The following is a 20,900-nucleotide window of genomic DNA, read 5'->3' on the forward strand; positions in this document are numbered from 1 at the left end:
AAAGAATTTTTAACATAATTAGTGACGTTATCATTTTAAAACCAATTACATAGCAAATACGACATTAACAATGACAAGTTTTATTAACGATAAAGATGACCATGAACGTTACATCTATAAATACATACCTATAAGTACTACTATAATACTTCCTTATAGTAAGTGTAGATGATTATTAAAATTAGTCACTTTCAATAAAAATATGGCGATTATAATTACACCGATCACAATATTCAAAATTCAAAAAATGGAACACAATTTTTAGTTCGGTTAAAATTATTTTGTTTACGATACAAAACTTTAACGCTGACGATCTCAAGGTTAAGGTTATAACTGACTACGTAGAACACTAGGTATTTAATACACAATAGATAATAGATTATATTACTGGGGGAAATCTATACATATAAAATTTATTCAACAGTTGCAGAGGTTTGATCGGTCAATTATTGGCAAATGAAAGACGTCAACTACTTCATTAGTTTACTAGAATAGGTTTCGCTTTTATTATGTTTTAAAAGCACCCTCAGTTCTCTACAAAAAGTAATGATATACGAATTTAAGTAAAAAACGAACAGCGTTCATACTTACAAAACAATTTGTAGGCTTTTATGATGTTCTGAAAACTACGATAACTTAATATAAAACTTAACAAACTAAACGAGAAAAAAAAAACAAAAAACCACAAGAAAAACGGTATGAGAGCACTAATGTGCATTAATTTAATTTTTAGGCAGCGGCGGATCCAAGGGGAGGTTACGAGGTCGTGATTCCCCAAACAAAATTAAATATCAATTAAATAATCCTAAAAAATAATAATTTAAAACCCATCAACCCTATAAGCAGAAAGTCAAGAGTTAAAATGAGTCAAACTCATTTATTCTAGGGGTAAGCGTAGAATTATGCTGAAGCCTCTTTACATTGCTCTTAAAAAAAATCAACAATTCTAAATACAGCAATACCTCGACTAACGCTACCCCATCATCTATTCTTTTTCTTCTTCGTCTAGCCATTCACGTCCACATCTGAACATAAGCCTCTTCAAGTCTTCCTTTCCATTGTTTTTTATTGTACGCTACTTGTAGCCAATTTTTCCCGGCAGTCCTTTTCAGATCATCTGTCCATCTCATAGGAGGTCTGCCTCTGGGTCTTTTGTGTTGGTATGGTCTCCAGGTTAAAATTGATCTGTGCCATTTGTTTAGATCGCTCCTAGCTACATGTCCAGCGTATTCCCATTTTAACTTTAATGATTTTTGCACCACATCGGTGACTTTGGTTTTCTGTCTTATCCATGTGTTTGTTTTCTTGTCCTTAAGTGATATACCTAGCATTGCTCTTTCCATCGCGTGTTGAGTGACTCTAAGTATATTCATATTCTTTTTTGTGATTGTCCATGTTTGTGCCGCATAAGTTAATATCGGAATAATGCATGCATCAAAAACTTTAGATCTAAGATGTAATTGAATTTGTTGATTTTTGAGTATATAGTTCAGTTTACCGAATGCTGCCCAAGCTAACTTTCTTCTTTTTTTTATTTCTTCAGTTTGAATTTCCCTATTTAGTATTATTTTTTGTCCTAAGTATATATATTCTTCAACTTTTTCTATAACTTTATCGTTTATTATTGTCACGGTGTCTTCGGAGTGCATGACTTTTGTTTTGTTTAAATTCATTTTCAGTCCTATTTTAGAAGATTCGGTATGTAGTTCTAAAAGCATGGTTTGCATTTCTTGTAGGTCAGTAGCTATCAGGATTATGTCATCTGCAAATCGTAGATTACTGAGGTAGCGGCCATTGATGTTTATTCCCTTATATTTCCAATTTAGGTTTTTAAAAACGTCCTCCAAAACTAAGGTGAACAGTTTGGGTGATAAAGTATCTCCCTGTTTGACTCCCCTGTTTAATGGTACAGGGTTCGTGTGTTCATTTTCATTTGGGTAGTATGTAGCTGTAGCTTGGTTCATAGTTTCTTTTATTAAGTTAATAATATATCTGCTGTCTATTCTACAATTTTGCATTGCGTTTATTACGGCCGTGTGTTCTATGGTATCGAAAGCTTTTTCGTAGTCTACAAATGCTAGGAAAACTGGAAACTTGTATTCGTTACATTTTTCTATTAATATTTTTGTGGTTAACAGGTGATCGGAAGTTGAATAGCCTTTTCTAAAACCTGCCTGTTCATATGGTTGGTATTCGTCTAATTTCCTTGTTAGTCGAGTAGTTATGACTTTGCTGAGTATTTTAAACAGGTGTGACAGTAGGCTGATGGGTCTGTAGTTTTCCAATTTTCGACTATCACTTTTCTTGTGTAATAAGATTACTTTAGAGTTGTTCCAGCTCTTAGGGACTTTGCCCTGATGTAAACAACTGTCCACAAGCTTAGTTACAATTGCAATTAGTTCCTTACCTCCTTCTAATATCATATCTGTGGTAATTTTATCTTCTCCTGCAGCTTTACTTTTCTTCATATTTTCCAATGCTGTAGTTACCTCTGAAATTGTTACTTTTGGCATTATTTCTGATCCATCATCTATTAGATATTTCTTATCTTCAGTTTTGTCTACGAATTGGTTGTTTGTAATTTGAATGTGTATTATAACTGTTGAGACTGTGTGCTACATTTTATAATTTATCTATAATAAATATCAAAGTAAATATTGTTGCATTAGCTCTGTCTGATACGTTACTGAATACAAATAAAGGAACTGGGACCTGCTGTCCAAGGTATTTGCAAAACTCGTCGAGTTGAAAGGCATGAAGGTCATCTTCAGTTTCAGGGCGAATCAATCATCAAAATATACAACGCGCTCTTGAAATAATTTCTATGTGGAAGGATAGTAAAATGTCAGCTGATGCATTTTCATTAATGCAAACTATTAGGAGCCCAGAATTTCTCATTTCGGTAGTTTGTCTTAGTGATGTTTTAGGTACAACTGTATCACTTATTCGTCTTCTTCAGTCACCAAAATTAGATCTGAAGAAGGCTAATGAGGCCATAGATGACACTAAATGCATTCTTCAAAACAAAAGATCAAATTCTGAATCTGTTTTTAGCAAACTTTCTATCCTATTCTATCTATTCCTATTTCTATTTCTATTTCTATTTCTATTCTATATTTCTATTATACCTATTCCTATCCTTTTCTTTACTATGAAGTAAAGGAAATAGCTGAACAACTAGACATTGAATTAAAGATACCTCGTATAGTTTCTTTTTCGATTTAGAAGAACGACTTTTACCGAAAGTTATGAATCTATTTAATCTTCGAGTTGTTTTACCTAAAACTTATAACACACCAGAATTTAAAGTTGCAAAAAAAAATTGTTGTCAGCTTCCAGGATATTACTGGACCATCCACTCCATATTCCACAGTAGAACAAGAGTTTTCACTGTGGATTCAAAAGTGGAAAAGAGTCGTGCAAAATAATGGAAAACTTCCTGATTGTATTTAAGAAATATTAGAAAACTGCGATATTCATATGTATCCGAATATCAGAATATTTGTGTAAATATTAATTACACTGCCAGTCAGTGCAGCAACAGCAGAGCGTTAAGGGTCTAAAGACTGGGCTTAGAAATAGAACTTCGGAGGAAAGGTTAACTGGTTTAGCACTTATCAATGTGCATCCTGAAATTTCTCTAGATGTTGATGCAATCATAGAGCGATTTGCTAAATCGGATAGGCGAAAAGGATACATTTTATTAAATTACATAATATTATATTATTCTTATAGTATTTTTAATCACTGAACTTTTATTTACGACTCGTTGCCGGCTGCTTCTAGCAATTCATGAGAAACATTACAATACCGAGTAAAAAAATATTTCACTCACTTGCACCTTAATATGCCTAATTATAGAAATAACTATTCTTAAATTTTATTATGTTTTTTTTTTAATAAATTAATTGAAATAAAATGAATTATACACTTCTTCATAAGGTTCCTTCTTGATTACGGAAGGGTGGCTATAACTACAGCAAATTGCTCTATCTTGGGCTATTCTTAGTATTAAATGTGTATCCATTTCTTTCCAGTCTCTTACATTTTTCTGGACCTGGACCTGGACCTCTTTTTTGTTCTACTTTCCCTTCCATTATTAGTGTTATATTTATATTATATTAAGTTATATTTTTCTCCTCTGTAAATATGTCCTAGATAACTCGTATTTCTGTTGTTTAAAATATTTAGGAGTTCTCTATCAGTCCTCATTCTTCTCAGCACCTCGTTATTGGTCACGTGCTCTGTTCACGAAATCTTCAGCATCCTTTGAAAAACACACATTTTAAAGGCTTCTATACGCCTCATATTTGCAATTCCGAGAGTCCATGTTTCCACTCCGTATAGCGATAAGGAATAAATAAATGTTTTTACAAATTAATATTCGATATCCAACGATAAGATAGAGTTTATTAGGAATGTTTAATACATTCATTAATGTTTACACTTACATTGAGTTATTGCATTTAAATTACTTGACTTTGGTTTATACTTATTGATCCTTGGTTTGTTCTTGATTTTGTAGCCATAGGATAGGTGGGTTTAAATTAATTGTCTTTAAAGCACCTAGTTTAAATTAACATTGGTTTAACATATCGATTAAAATAATTATTAAGAAATTGGTTCCATTACATAAGGCACAAGTTATATCAATCGTAAAGGTGCAAAAATCTAAATTCTATATCAAAATCACCCTCAAGACCCATGACCCCCCATTTGGCATATTTCAAGAAGGAATTGCTTCTAATAATCTTATTGTTTACACAGTATTTTGGAATTCGTGAAATCGATACTGCATTTAGATGATATGGCATGTTTTGCAAGGGCACAAGATGGTCTAGAAATCCATATTGTAGCTTTTGTGGGACGTTAGTCGACCTTGAAGAAAGCGGCTGGTCTGGTCAATGTAGCACTCTGCACAGGATATATAATAAATAGCATTAGTTTGTTCTAAAGGGGCCAATGAAGTTAGTCTTCGAAAATAGATTTTCTAAGGTTCTGGTGTTTTATGACGTTATTTTAACAGGTGAGGTAACTACCCATAGCTTTTGGAATAAAGAAATTTATTAATGATGAATTCTGGATAGAAGTTATCTATGAGAATGTGAGATTTGAGAATTCTTCTTTGTAAAGAGGGTGTTTCAACGTGTGTATTCTAAGGCTGAGGGCTTGTACGAGGTTCAGTTTGTATCTGATTGGGTGTGTCGAATGGTAATTTAAGAAATGGTTGCTAGCCACTTTTTTTCTGTACCAGGTAGTAACTAATCTGTTATCATGAGTGCCAACAATTCGCATATCTTAAAACGGGATACAGTGATCAACGTCAAATTCACATGTAAATTGCAGGTGAGGATCAAAGCAGTTAAAAACTGGTAAGGTACCCACCGTCTTGTCCGGTGGAGTTGCTAAAATCAAATCGTCGACATACCGTTTTACAAAGGGAACCTGGATAATTAAATTTCTGATACTCTCAATAATGAGATCATCTAATACAAAGTTGACTAGAATAGGGGACATCGTGGATCTCATAGCTGTTCTAAAAATTTGACGACAATATTTGTAATAGAAAATTAAATAATTGGTGCCAAAGGTCAGTTTTAATAATTCAAAGAAAGTTTTCCAAGATACCGGACTGTGGGGTTTCATTTGATACCAATAGTTGCGAAGTTAATACACTGGATAGTGGACGTTTTGTGAAGAAGGATAATACGTCAAAGCTTACTAAGACAAAGCCTCTGGGTAATTAAAAATTATTAATAAATTTACTGAACTGAAAAGAATGAATTATTTTGAAGTCAATATTATGATTGATTTTGATTTTGTTGGTGTAGGTTGAAGTGGGATTGCTAAGAAGTGGTTGATAGTATTTACTCTCATCTAATAGTTGCTGCCTCAGCAACTCAGCTGGCTCAGCAACCGTTTACAGTATGTGGTAAATGTGACTTTATTCCTGGAGACAGCGAAGATAGCACTGATGGAGAAGTTTGAATGAACGACAAAGAGGATGAACTAACAGCCGTACTGAAGAAGCAGATATAAGCAGCCATGATGAACGCCATTCAGTTAATGAAGAAAACATTATTATACAGCTATTTAGTTGAATCTTAATAGGTATTATCACGAATGTTTTAACTTGGAAATTACCTTCGGAAAATTTTATGCCTTTATTTTTAATAAAATTGTCCAAGGAAACTAAAGGTGCCAATCTTTTAAATAAAACCATCAGTGCTCTTATTAATTCTTTTCTAGTAGCTTAGCTGCTGTAAAAACGCACTTCTTCTTCTTGCAGTACCGTCTCCTATCGGAGCTTGGCTACCATCACAGCAATATTTACTTTGTTGGCTGGCAAGAATAGAAAAATACATTGATAACAGGTTGCCAGTCAAAAAGTGGTCTTAAATAATTTAAATTTATGCCACATAAGCTTATTTTTTTAATGTGATGGTATAAGATTGTCTGAGAAAAAATAATAGAAGGAAATTAGGGTTGCTGGCTCTTAAAAACGCGAGATATCAAAGATAAAGTAAAAGAGAGATAGCGCGCAACGTCACTGGTTTGACATGGCTAATGTCAGTTGTGTGAGTTTTTAAAGCATGCGTCAATAGACAGTATTAAAAATATACATATTATTACTTGTGAAACTAGTGTCTTTACGTTTTTGATTTGATATCTCGCTTTTTTAACAGCTGGCTACCTTAATTTGCTACCATTTTTTTTCAGACAACCTTATATTATTATATTAAAAAAAAAATAAGCTTCAGTATCGTTAATTAAATTAAAACTATCAATGTGCAGTTATCAATGTATTCACCTATTCTTCAATGTATGGAAAAATGTGAGTTTAATTAACTACATTATGAACGTAGTGATCTTGCCGAGGTATAGACTATTATGCAGCTGTGAAAAACATAATGGCTGTATCGCACTAAAACTTCTTCCTTTTCTTTAAATGCCATCTCCGCGACGAAGGCTGGCAATCACCATGGCTATTCTGACCTTCGAGGGAGCTGCTCTGAAAAATTGCCTTGAACTGCAACCAAACCACTCTCTCAGGTTCTTCAACCAGGAAACGCGTCTTCTTTCTACGTTTCTCCTACCCACTACTTTTACTTGAATTATGATGAATGTTATTATGCATATGTTATAGCTTTCGCCTCTCATCATATGTCCGAGATATTGCAATATCCTTTCTTTCTTTGTCTTTTCCATTTTCCTCTCTCTGCCTATTCTCCTTAACGCTTCTGTATTCGTGACTCTATCTACCCATGGAATCCTTAACAATCTTCTAAATGTCCACATTTCAAACGCGTTAAGTCGATTTATTTTATTCCGGTTTATTATCCATGATTGAGCTCCACAGTAGAGTACACCGTGTATTTAATTAGCGTTGTTCTGAGGGCCAATATCAGATCTTTGCTGCATAAAATCTTTTTCATTTTCACGAAGTTGGTACGTGCTTTTTCATTTCTGACTCTTATTTCTGCAGTATAATCTTTATTTTCTGTGATTATCGTTCCCAAGTATCTTTTTACTCTCTCAATGTGCTGGCCGCCTACCGTTAATATTTTGTTTGTATTGTTGTTCTTGCTAATTCTCATGAATTTGGTTTTTTGATGTTAAGAGAGAGTCTGTATTCTCCGCTATATCTTAATATTTTGTTCATTATTCTTTCTACGTCTTCCAAATTGTCGGCTATTATAACTGTATCGTCAGCATACCTAATGTTGTTAATTAAACTTGTTCACTTTTATGCCGACTGTCCCGTTTACCAAAGCTTCTTGTATGATTTCTTCAGAATAAGCATTAAACAATAACAGCGACAGTATGCAACCTTGCCCGACCTCTCTCCTTGTCTTCACTTCTTCTGACACTTCTCTTTCAATTTTTACATTTGATCGTTGGCTGTAGTATAAATTTGATATCAATGTTACATTTCCCACATCCAGATTCTTGTATTTGAGTACTTCTATAAGTCGGTCATGTTTTACCTTATCCAATGCCTTGTTGTAGTCTATAAAGCATACATAAAGATCTCGATTAACATCCAAACACCTTTGGGCCAGCACGTTAAAAGAAAATAGTGACTCTCTTGTGTCCACTCCATTCCGAAATCCAAACTGGGAATCACTAATATCCATCTCCAGCTTACCGTGTATTCTATTATGGATGATTTTTAGCAGGGTTTTTAAGGTATATGACATTAGACTGATCGTTCGATAATCACTACATTATTTGGCATTTACTTTCTTTGGTAGACAAATAAATGTTGATGTCAGCATTTCACGTAAAATGATTCGTGTGGAATAGATATCATGTGTTAAGTAGTTGGACTAAAAGATCTATGTTTTTTTCATTGACCAGTTTTAGCAATTCACTTGGTATTTCATCTGGACCAGAAGCATTATTATTTTTCATGGACGTTACTGCATGAATAACTTCTGACTTTGTTATTTCGGGTCCCTCGTCTTTACTCTGATTATCTTTATATATATATTTTCCTGTCTCTGGTCATGGAATAATTCCTCTATATATTCTTTCCATCTTCCTAATTTTTGTTCTGTCTCTACTAAAATGTTTCCTTGTTTGTCCAATAGTATGCTTAAGGTTTTTTGTTTTGCTACCCCAGCTAATTTTTTAACTTTCTTAGGAGATTGAAGTTATCATATTTGTTTTGTAAGTCTTCTATTTCTTGGCATTTTCCAGCGAAATAAGTCTCTTTAGCTTCTCTTATTTTCCTTCTTATTTGATTACTAAAACTTAACATAATTTTTTTAATTGAAAAATAGTGTTTAATTTTAATTTAATCTTATATTATTTTATTTATTTCTACATTATCTATATAAATATTGCTATGTGTAGTTATAAATAACGTGTGTATATATTAATCTTGAGTGATGGTTTGTATTTAATAATTCAATTACATTAGTCATGGCTAGTCAGAGATTAGCTCTAATTAACTTTTTACGAATACAGAATATTCAATACAATCATCAATACTCATGGTAATTTAAGTGGCTTTGCATGTAACTTCCTGAAATTTATGGATAGCTTAATACATAAACTACAATTATTGACATAAAGAATAAAGATTCTACCAACCTTATACCTTTTTAATGTATGTAACAAACAATCGAAAAAATCATAATTGGTCTAATTTGTGAAACCTAAATATTTTACATTGGTAAATTATTTATCCACTTTCAAAGCATATTTTGTTTTTTGTGATTGATATTAAAGAGTTCTTTTACAGAATACATGTCATACCTACATAATCGTTTCTGTTTTATTGCTAGGTGTCGAGGGAGGAGCGTTTAGCTTTTCTGTTATTCGGCATTTGTGCTGCGTCTTGCCAAGATTTACTCTTTTTTTGTAATGTCTCTGCCATATCGCTGTTCCACTATTTTATGGGTCTGCTCCTTCTGTTGTTTTCCTATTGGTTTAGTTTTCCACACTCTTTTCACTTGCCTGTTACTGTCCATCCGTGCTATATGACCCAGTCGTGCTTATGTTTTCTTCTTTATTGTGTTAAGCAACGGTTTAAATTTTAAGTCGGTTGCTTATTTCTTTATTTCTCGGTCTGTTCTTCTTGCCCCTATCATTCTTCAAACGTATTTCATATCTGCTGCTTGTATCCTCGGGAGAGGATATTACACTCGAGAATGTACAAGATACTAGAAGAACTTAGCGGATCAACACAATTCGGTTTTAAGAGAGGACTAGGAACAAGAGAGGCAATTTTATGTTTGAACACCTTAATACAAAACTGTTTAGATCAACGAAAAGATGTCTACCTCACCTTCATCGACTACGAGAAGGCATTTGACAATGATAAACATGATATCATGATGGAACTACTACATAGGGCCAACATTGACCAGAAGGAGATCAGAATTATTTAGAATCTATACTGGAACCAAATGGCAAAGGTGAGGATTGATCAAGACCAATATACGGATGAATTTGAAATCCGGAAAGGTGTCCGCCAAGGCTGCATACTCTCTCCGATGCTTTTTAATTTATATGTTGAAAATATATTTGCGGAAGCATTAGAAGACACGGAATTAGGCATTAAGGTGAACGGCATACCAATTAGCAACCTACGCTATGCGGACGACACAGTGATTATAACTGATAATTTGGAAGATCGGCAGTTATTACTTGATAGAGTGAATAGCATAGGTAAAAAATATGGCCTCAAAATCAACATTTTGAAAACGAAATATATGGTCATTGGCAGAAACCCTCCAGAAAACAAATTAAATCAAAACCTAAATTTCGAATTACGGTACAGAATGGTCAAGTGCTACATATGGTCCATCTTGCTTTATGGCATGGAAACGTGGACTTTGAAAAAAACATCTATCAACTAACTTGAAGCATTTGAAATGTGGTCATTGAGAAGAATGATGCACATACCTTGGGTGGATAGAGTTCGAAACGATGACGTCCTTAAGAGAGCCGGCGTGGAAAGAGAACTCTTTGAATTAATTAAAAAACGCAAGATTGGTTACCTTGGGCACATATTGAGAGGAGCAAAATATGAAATACCACAGTTAATCCTACAAGGGAAGATCGAAGGTAGGGGAGGAGCCGGCCGCAAACAATTATCCTGGTTAAGGAATATTAAAGAATGGACAGGAAAGGAATACACAATACAGGCGAGCTGTGTCACGCCGCCAAGAACAGAATTCTAGTAATGAGATAGTCGCCTACGCACTTTGGTGTATGGCATGTTAAGAAGAAGAAGCTTGTATCCTACTCTGGTGTCTTCTGTTTAAAATCCAGTTTTTTGTTCCGTACGTCAACGTTGACCTATATATTGTTTCGTATATTCTCAATTTAGAGTTGTAGTGGTTATTTGCTGATGTTGGCTTTACAGGATAACTAACTAGAGATGCCGGGATCGAGCCCTTTTTAGTTCTGAGCAGCTATTATTTTACGCAGCTATTAGGTTCTGCATATCTGTTGCAATTGTCATCCTATGTGGTGCACCACAACGCTTTTATAAAGTTTCACCCCACAAGAAGGAACAGGAAAAATTAATAAGGACAAAAAACTAGAAAAAGTAACCTTGTGTTAGCCATTTTATGTATGTCTTAAAATATTTCCTTGTCATATGAAATTTAAAAATAATTACAATAATAAATAGAAAATAGCAAATTGGCAAAGATAAAATGAATATAATTATTAAACAAATTAGTTAGATTATAATAAAGATACTAATTGGATATTGGACAAATTATAAGTTTAAAAAAGCATGTGCTGAAGAGATTATGTCTTAATGTATAAAAAAATGAAATAAAATTTTGAAATCATAAAAAGAGACTGTATGTTGGTTAAATATTAAATAGAACTTACCCCTTAAATATTAAATAAACGATATTTATGACAGACATTTATTTTTATGTGTCAATGATAGAGACGTAACATGACAGAGCAGAGTTGCCAACTAACAGATATACTGTCTATTGAAATGAGGCATAGAAACTTATATGTTCCATATCTGTGACATAGAACAGACTGAAGTCAAATAAAGGAATTATAACTGAAATAAATAAAGATTGAAAATGAAAAATTATCATTAAATAGCATATCAGTTACACGCGCGAAATCAATGTTTAATAAACTTTGTATCAGCTCGACGGTCAAAATTCGATATCTTTTGATACAAATGTCCTATCGACAAAACTCAAGATGCGTTTTAAAGATAACGAGTTCAACTTTCCTATTCATCAACTTTCGTATTATCCTGCAAATAAACTCAGATTTTATTTAGGTGTTAAAAAGTTTTAAATGTTAGATCGTTTTTTTGTGTGAAAGTTTAAATCCAGCGTTTTTCACCCGCCGTTACATGCGCTATGAGGGAAAACCTCACGATATTTATTTATAACCAATAAAATTGTCTTGGTTAATACGATAACATTGAGCACCGAGGAATGCCTTTATCATCGTTCATGAGAGGGGATGACAAAGTTGTAGAATATTTCAAGCGGTCAGTGTGCTCTGATACTTGAAAGAAGTGACATCCCTCTTCAGGTGAGAGTATTCCTCACTGCGCGTGCAATCACGGTGAAATCACATTTGTGTTATCTCAAAGAAACTTTTAGGTTTTTGTTTAATATTTGGGTAAGTTTAATTATTGTTTAGGTTAGGTTAGGCACCATAGGCGCCCATACCCATGGGCAAGGGGGGGCCGTGGCCCCCTAGCTTTTCGGGAAAGAAAATATTATATTATACAATTATAACAAATGATCTTTTTATTTTATTATCTTTTTATTATTTTTATTATTAATAAAAAGATAGCGCATGCATTAAATCAAGTTAGCATGCAGCAGATAAACTCCAATGATATTGATGATTTGAAAAACCTTATTACCGAAACAGTGAATAAAAGCCTTCTGCAACTGAAAAAACCAAAAACAACATACAATGAATTAGACAAAGAAATACTACAACAAATAAAAAGAAGGAAGATCTTAAATAAATCTAACAAAAGGGGAACCGACGAATATAGAGAACTTAATAGGCAGACTAGAAAAGGAATCAGACAACAAATAAGAAAAGAAAACGAAAAATTAATAACAACAACTATTGAAAAAAATAAGAGTATGAAATGCCTCAGACCGACACTAGGACGACGTCAAATGATATCATTAATGGGAAAAGACGAAAATGAAATCACAACTAGAGAAAACATACTGACACGAATAGAAGAATTTTACACAGAACTTTACAGAACACATCAACAAGATGATGAGATGAGACCAGCACGGAAATTAATAAAAAATATTGGATCAGAAATAATGCCAAAAGTAACAATTTCAGAGGTAACTACAGCATTGGAAAATATGAAGAGAAATAAAGCTGCAGGAGAAGATAATATTACCACAGATATGATATTAGAAGGAGGTAAAAAACTAATTGCAATTGTAACTAAGCTTGTGGACAGTTGTTTACATCAGGGCAAAGTCCCTAAGAGCTGGAACAACTCTAAAGTAATCTTATTACACAAGAAAGGTGATAGTCGAAAATTGGAAAACTACAGACCCATCAGCCTACTGTCACACCTGTTTAAAATACTCACCAAAGTCATAACTACTCGACTAACAAGGAAATTAGACGAATACCAACCATATGAACAGGCAGGTTTCAGAAAAGGCTATTCAACTTCCGATCACCTGTTAACCACAAAAATATTAATAGAAAAATGTAACGAATACAAGTTTCCAGTTTTCCTAGCATTTGTAGACTACGAAAAAGCTTTCGATACCATAGAACACACGGCCGTAATAAACGCAATGCAAAATTGTAGAATAGACAGCAGATATATTAACTTAATAAAAGAAACTATGAACCAAGCTACAGCTACATACTACCTAAATGAAAATGAACACACGAACCCTGTACCATTAAACAGGGGAGTCAAACAGGGAGATACTTTATCACCCAAACTGTTCACCTTAGTTTTGGAGGACGTTTTTAAAAACCTAAATTGAAAATATAAGGGAATAAACATCAATGGCCGCTACCTCAGTAATCTACGATTTGCAGATGACATAATCCTGATAGCTACTGACCTACAAGAAATGCAAACCATGCTTTTAGAACTACATACCGAATCTTCTAAAATAGGACTGAAAATGAATTTAAACAAAACAAAAGTCATGCACTCCGAAGACACCGTGACAATAATAAACGATAAAGTTATAGAAAAAGTTGAAGAATATATATACTTAGGACAAAAAATAATACTAAATAGGGAAATTCAAACTGAAGAAATAAAAAGAAGAAGAAAGTTAGCTTGGGCAGCATTCGGTAAACTGAACTATATACTCAGAAATCAACAAATTCAATTACATCTTTAGATCTAAAGTTTTTGATGCATGCATTATTCCGATATTAACTTATGCGGCACAAACATGGACAATCACAAAAAAGAATAGGAATACACTTAGTCACTCAACACGCGATGGAAAGAGCAATGCTAGGTATATCACTTAAGGACAAGAAAACAAACACATGGATAAGACAGAAAACCAAAGTCACCGAAGTTGAAATGGGAATACGCTGGACATGTAGCTAGGAGCGATCTAAACAAATGGCACAGATCAATTTTAACCTGGAGACCATACCAACACAAAAGACCCAGAGGCAGACCTCCTATGAGATGGACAGATGATCTGAAAAGGACTGCCGGGAAAAATTGGCTACAAGTAGCGTACAATAAAAAACAATGGAAAGGAAGACTTGAAGAGGCTTATGTTCAGATGTGGACGTGAATGGCTAGACGAAGAAGAAGAAGAAGAAGAACAAATGATATTATATATTTATATGTATTATACCTACATATATAGACAAACATTTTGACAAAAATACACGTCTGCCCCCCCCCCTTACAAATTTCTATATAGGCGCTCTTGTTAGGAACCCTTTGTTAATTTTAATTTGCATTTTTAGTAAAATGGATTCACGTAAAGAACGTCAATTACTTCAGTGGCTTGCTGAAATTAAAAATGAAGAAAACAGCGAAAGTTTGGAAAACCTCGATGATAGTGAAGGAAGTGAAATTGATGAGGTAGAAAATTGATTTTTGATCTATGTTATTTTATGACTTTTGTTTTGTTAAATTAATAAAAAAAAATGGTTTATGAGACTTTCTATGATATGTGAGTATAACCCATTTTAGTTTTATATATGTTTAAATTCATTCTTCCTCGAAATAAGTCGAATTGATGTATGTGAGGGGGACGCTCATACGCGTGCAACCACGTCACAATAGAAGTCGCGTGTAACGGCGGGTTAAACATAAATATTTCAAATGCCTCACATTTGTTGGCAAAACGTTTTCAAGGTTAGACTCTAGTAATCAAAACTGCATAGTGGATAGTCATTAAAAGGGATAGATTGTATTGATCTTGTGAGAAACATAAAAAATGGAAAAAATCGCGCCACGTTTGTTTATTTAACACATGTTTAAAATTTGAGTATATTTGCGGCAAAATACAAAAACTGCATACGAAAGCTGAACTCTTGGCCTTTAAAACGCATTTTGATTTTTGTCGATATTTCACATGAATCAAAAGATATTTTACCATTGAGTTGATACAAATTTTATTGAATATTGATTTCGCGCGCGTAACTGACATGCAAAATCGATTGTCGCTTCAAGCGTTGTTTCGAAGAGAACGGTTCATTCTACACAAAAAATGCTTATAACCATTTTTGTTTAAAATTATCTCAGCTACATTTTTTATTTAAAACATTTTTTTCAACGATGTATGGACTCTTGGCAAATCGATTTTTTTGCGTTTTTACCCCTTTGCCAGGGGGGTTTTAGGAAGAAGAGCAGGGGTAGACTTTCTTGCATCTTTTTTGGGGTGTCAAAATTGTTATGTTTAGCAAAATTCAGTTTGTTCGTATCATTTTTAGAGGTTCACTGGCATTTTCGTCTCTGACGACTGGAGTATATTACTATTTTGAGTTTTTTTATTCAACATTTTTGTAAACTTTCACATCTAAGCCGTTTTCTAAGTATAATTATTTGAAAAATGTGTGTTTATAACAATATATATAGCGAGATGTCTTTATGGGTCTAACAGACCGAGGTCACCAGCAATATTTATATTTCTTACGTTACTGCTGGAGGGTTAAATAGTTACTAGTTTAAATCGGACAAATTGAAGAAATGGGCAAACCTAAATTACTGTTTAAAGCCATGAGATGCACACATGCATAAATAGCTATAACTACCAATAACTGGTAACATAACTAATACTTCACTAGCGGACCAACTCGACATCGAGTTTTTTAAATGAAATTTTTATTTTGCGAGAAAAATTAAGAGATCAATACAAACAATATAAGCAAGAATATACATAACATTCATTAATAATAATGCAAGTAAAAAAAGTGATTATGGAAGTCGACCTCAAAACCGGAATGCAATTTTTAGTTCATCAAATGTCAACATGGATATCAGTTAGCAGTTAATTTTGCATGCTGATCACGAATCCGGTGTCAGATTTGCTCTATCTTGACGTTTTATGCGCGTTTCGGGTCACTTCCGGTGTCGGATCGCAACCGGAAGTACATATTTAGATTCGTCTCGACGAGACCTTTCGATCCATATATACATTGTGAGGTCTAAAACTTAAAGTAAAAAATAACTTCCGGTCATCTCAAAACCGGAAGTGAATTTTTGTACCAAAAGTATATCTTGACAATCTCATACGTAATACTAATAATATTCCGAAAAAATATTTTAATTATCTAATATGGTTTTTGAGAAAAGTGGTGGACAAGAAAAGGGCTTAGCGTTTTAGTATATAAGATTCTAGGAAGAAGACTATTTCGCTTGTTACAAGTTGGGTAACTTATTTTTTTTATTTCGTTTATATTGTTAAAAAAAAACAAATTTAATAGGATTTAATATATTTTAATAACTGCAAAAAATAATAAAATGTGTATAAAATATAATCAAATTGGACAAAAAATAGAGTAATTGTCAAATTATGGTAATAGTAAAAACAAAATGCCAAGATTAATTTGAAGTGTTTAGATGAACAAAACCTTTATACATTGCCTTTGATAGAGAATGCTATGAAATTTGATTTAAAATCATCACATACAATGGATTATCATAATAAACATCTAAAAATAAACATCACATTATACTAGACACTTATCTAACAAACAACGGGTTTTTCTCTGTAGTGGGACCGATTAAAAATAAACTGTCTTGCTTTATGGAAAAAGCTGCTCCCCATAAAAATAATTCAATGCCTACACATAGTTTTATGAATCTGATTAATTATTTAGAACAAATAACAAGATGATATCGTGACCAAACTGGTAAAGTAGCGAATGTGCAAAATTGACGTATCTGAGCTAATACACTTAACATCTGTGGCTTGTCAAGATGTATATTCCAGTAAAACAGCAAACGTGCAGCTCCAATATTTACGTCATTGTCGACTATTTTTAATTTAACGAATCTACACCTACTTCACTATTCACACACAACGCTAAACAGTCGAATATGAATATTTGATAGATAAACAAGCGAATGTACTATGTACATTCGCACTTTTATCAAAGTGTATTACAACCATTACAGATCGTTAAAATAACGAAAGTGGCATATTCCTCAGTTTACCTGTTTGGATTTTTGCAGTGCTGAAAGGAAGTAAATGACGAATGTTTCTTGAAATACCGGCTAGACGCAGTGATCCCAATCATAGGCCTACTATAAATGATAACTGCATCGCAACACAAATTCAGAATCATTTATCGCCAAAAAAGCGAAAAGTATCAAAAAATGGTGTTTATACAAGGCAGAAGAAAGCATTCAAGAGACTAAAAGTCTCAAATATTCAACCGTAAAAGGAAAATAAATTAATGCAAGGCCCCTAAAACATTCATGCTAAAATAGAGCAGCAAAGTAAAAATGTCCCAATTCTTACTCCTGAGGGGAGGTGCCAAATAATTCGCACTGCTACAAGTAAGTCAACACCATTTCAAGTAATGCCTTTGTGAAATGACTTTATTGATTTCTGTACTGATAAGATCGCTTTTGAGGACCTTGACAGTGCAATAAAAAATATAACCAATTACTCTTCAAAAAAGCCATTTGATTTAAGTACCTGTCAACTCATCCAGATGCTATATTCGTAAGGACGGATTACTCAGATGACGCACCTTTTATAAAGTACATTACAAAAGCGATGAAAAACAAACGGGGAAGATATTTTTCTAATAATTTTCCAATAAAACCTTACAAATCGAGGTTCCCAATTGCTACAAAAAAACTAAAAGACCTTCAAAAGCTTTGTAAGGATCTTCAAATACCACGTGTTTACCATGATTTCTACACAAATCTTCCCTCGGAGGACAGTTTATGTACGAGATGCTCTTCCAGAGCCAGATGCTTCTGAAGAATCTGAGAGCGAATCATAACAACTAAACTAATAATCTTCTAAATTTTAAAGCAAAATTATAAAATAGTTTAGCGTTTCATTAAATTTTATTCAATCTTATAGTTCTTTATTCTTTTCACCCACCTCATGAGAAAACCAATCAATAGGTGATACATAAGTACATTCTCCTTTAACACAAATGCAGATTCGCTATTTTTTATAGCTTAACATTTTAACAATAGTCACTTAGGTAAACTAACGAATGTGACTTTTTCAGTAACTATGGTAACTTAGCCTATTTTTAGCTCTCTTAAAAGGTAGCGAATATGCACATTCGCGAATTTACCAATTTGGTCACGATATGAATATATTATATGAAAAGAGCTGCTATTTGCCACGGCAAGGTGGCATAGGTAAAATTATAATAATTTTCTTAGAAATATCTAGACGCATAATATCGCTTAAAGAAAAAGAAAAATCTGAAGCTGAAACAAATTATGTTAGTAACGTCATTAAAGAACAAAAGAAAAGAAAAAAGAGAAAAAGAGAGCCCAAAAGAGCATTTTTGAGATCAGTAATGATACTAAACTTATTTTTCAAAACTCATGATAAAATTAAAATGTATGGTATACGATATCAGGGTATTCTGAGCTCTTTAAAAAAATATAACAATATGAATATATTTTTAAGAAATCATCATAAATTTATATTTTGGCATTTATTTTTTTGTCGCACAAATGACAAACATATTATATTTGTTTTCCCATCGTAGCTTTCCGTCTTCACACAAAACTGGAGAAAAACAGAGTTCTTTGGATTTCTTAAGATAATACTCCGTATATTCTTTCTTTTCGCTGTCAGGAATATCAGGCAGAATAATATTTATAGCCATATATAAATCTGAAATTATAAAAATTTTATGTTAATAAAATGAGAAAATTAACAAAAATATGTACGCAGTAAAAGAGTTTTAAATAGTTTTAACTTAATTTATAATTTAGCAATCTGTTAAGTTTCTATTCTAATTTCTAACCTATGTACATAAGTCCTTTTTTTTATTTATTTTGCTTCAACCACTTAGGGTTATTAGCATAAGAAAAATACAAAAAGTGATAAAGACATACATAGGCATATACAAAATATCAATTACATAATCAGGTATTCAATACAATATTTTAATTATTGATGTATTGTATTACATTTTCTTAAAAAAGTTTATAGAGTTTAAGAATTCTATCAAGTCAGCTACGTATTTAGATTCTCCTAGAATTGGAATGTGGTATTATAGTCTTTCAACTGAGTATATTGGACAGTCAATCAAAATGTGCTTCACTGTCTGTCACTTTACATTCACAAACCAAACACACTGGTTCCTCTTCTCTCTTCACAAACAAGTATTCATGTGTTCTAGAAGTGTGTCCTAATCTGAGAGGTGTTATTAGGACTTGATGTTGTCGCTTTAAAGGCCAGAAGTTCCATGGATGGACGGAATATTTTATTTCTATCAATTTAGTGGTGCCTCTATTTCATTGGTTGTGTTAAACATCGTACAATTTTGGTTTTAAGTAAGGTTTTAAATCTAAATGCATCGTTAGATTTTCCACTGATGCGACTGTATTGGTTAATGCGATACATAAGTCCTCTTTCCCCTAAATACAGTGGTAATGTCGCTTTTTTCTAATGTACTACAAGGATGATGCTTTTGTGCCTTTGTGAAGAGTCTTTAAACTTTTGGCTGACGAATTTTGGTCATAATTTGTTACAGACCGTGTTTCTTACACGAGTCTATTTTTGGCATCAGTGATCTACCTAGTTAAACTTTTTTATGACACGTCTCATTTCGCTTACGAAACTATTAACTCCTGGAAAATAAGCAAAATTTAACGGGGTTCGGGACATCTCAATAGCCAGGTATTTGACGACTTTTTTGTCAGCAGTATTCCAACAAAAAGTATGGTTACTTCCTGGAAAGTTTTTAGCCAAAACAAAAAAAAATAAGCTGGGTCGACAGAGTTAGAAATGAGGAGGTCCTTAGATGGCTGAACCAAACAACACAACTGGTCAAAATAATAAAGAAACGCAAGCTGGAATACTTCGGTCACATTATGAGACACCCCCTGAAAAATATGATCTTTTACATCTGATCAATTAGGGAAAGATCCAAAGTAATCGTGGTTCTGGTAGAAGAAGAACATCATGGCCGAAAAATCTAAGGCAATGGTATGGAAAATCAACTACATCGTTATTTAGAGCGGCTATCAATAAAGTCACGATAGCGAATATGGTAGCCAACATGATATCCAACGATCGATAACGGCCATGGAACTAGAAGAAGAAGAAGAAAAAAATTTTCCGATCTTGTTAGAGAAAAAGAATAAAATGGAGGAGGACATGTAGGGTTTCTAGAATAAATACAAAACTTTTTTTTGAAAAATAGTTTATTAGGTCAAAATAACATGTAATATATTAAAAAATAATCCGTTCAGTCTTCATTAACATCGTCTTCGTCGCCACCAACAGTAAGCCATTTAAATATTTTTTGCCTATAGTAATTTTTAATGTTTTCAACTTTTTCTAGGATAAGCCTCCCAAACTTCTTGATACTCAATATCATTTTTTTTTACTTATATTAAGACTTTTATATTAGGACATGCAACTACTTCGGGAAAGGATGTGACAACAATTGATGTTCCTAACCTAAATTCGTGCTTTATTCGGCCATCAATAAAGTCGCGAGCAGTCGCAACACTTTGACCTCCTTGATCCTAAAGATCAGAAAGAAACTTAATCTTCTTTCTAACCCCTCTTCTGTAAGATGCTGTCCACAAAGAATTTATTTTGTAGTAAACGGGGCACCATTTTTTATAATTTTTTCTAGTCTTTTATTAATGTATTCTTTTCATCCATTACGTATACGGAAATTTTTTTTTGTGCTTGAACTGATAATCAACGAAACATGATCTGTTGCCAGAAAAAGCTGATTAT

The 20,900-nt window shown here is 33.1% G+C and overlaps 2 protein-coding genes across 5 annotated transcripts in view; both read right to left on the reverse strand.

Moving 5' to 3' along the window:
• Positions 1-11,442, reverse strand: part of LOC140446935 (juvenile hormone acid O-methyltransferase-like) — a 38,818-nt gene extending 27,376 nt beyond the window's left edge. Inside the window, exon 1 of one of the 3 annotated variants that reach the window (XM_072539531.1) lies at positions 11,359-11,442. The gene's annotated coding sequence lies outside the window, so the exon portion shown is untranslated. Of the gene's footprint in view, positions 1-128; positions 356-591; positions 649-11,358 lie in introns of those variants that run through there. The other 2 variants (XM_072539532.1, XM_072539530.1) reach the window with 2 other exon arrangements.
• A 7,062-nt stretch (positions 11,443-18,504) lies between these two features.
• Positions 18,505-20,900, reverse strand: part of LOC140445731 (juvenile hormone acid O-methyltransferase-like) — a 44,646-nt gene continuing 42,250 nt past the window's right edge. For both annotated transcript variants that reach the window (XM_072538027.1, XM_072538026.1), the window contains exon 4: positions 18,505-18,815. In XM_072538027.1, the coding sequence (XP_072394128.1) occupies positions 18,634-18,815 (182 nt within the window). In that variant the 3' untranslated portion in view covers positions 18,505-18,633. The remainder of the gene's footprint in view (positions 18,816-20,900) is intronic.

The sequence above is a fragment of the Diabrotica undecimpunctata genome, chromosome 7 (genome assembly GCF_040954645.1).
Source record: "Diabrotica undecimpunctata isolate CICGRU chromosome 7, icDiaUnde3, whole genome shotgun sequence".
NCBI classification, from domain to species: domain Eukaryota; kingdom Metazoa; phylum Arthropoda; class Insecta; order Coleoptera; family Chrysomelidae; genus Diabrotica; species Diabrotica undecimpunctata.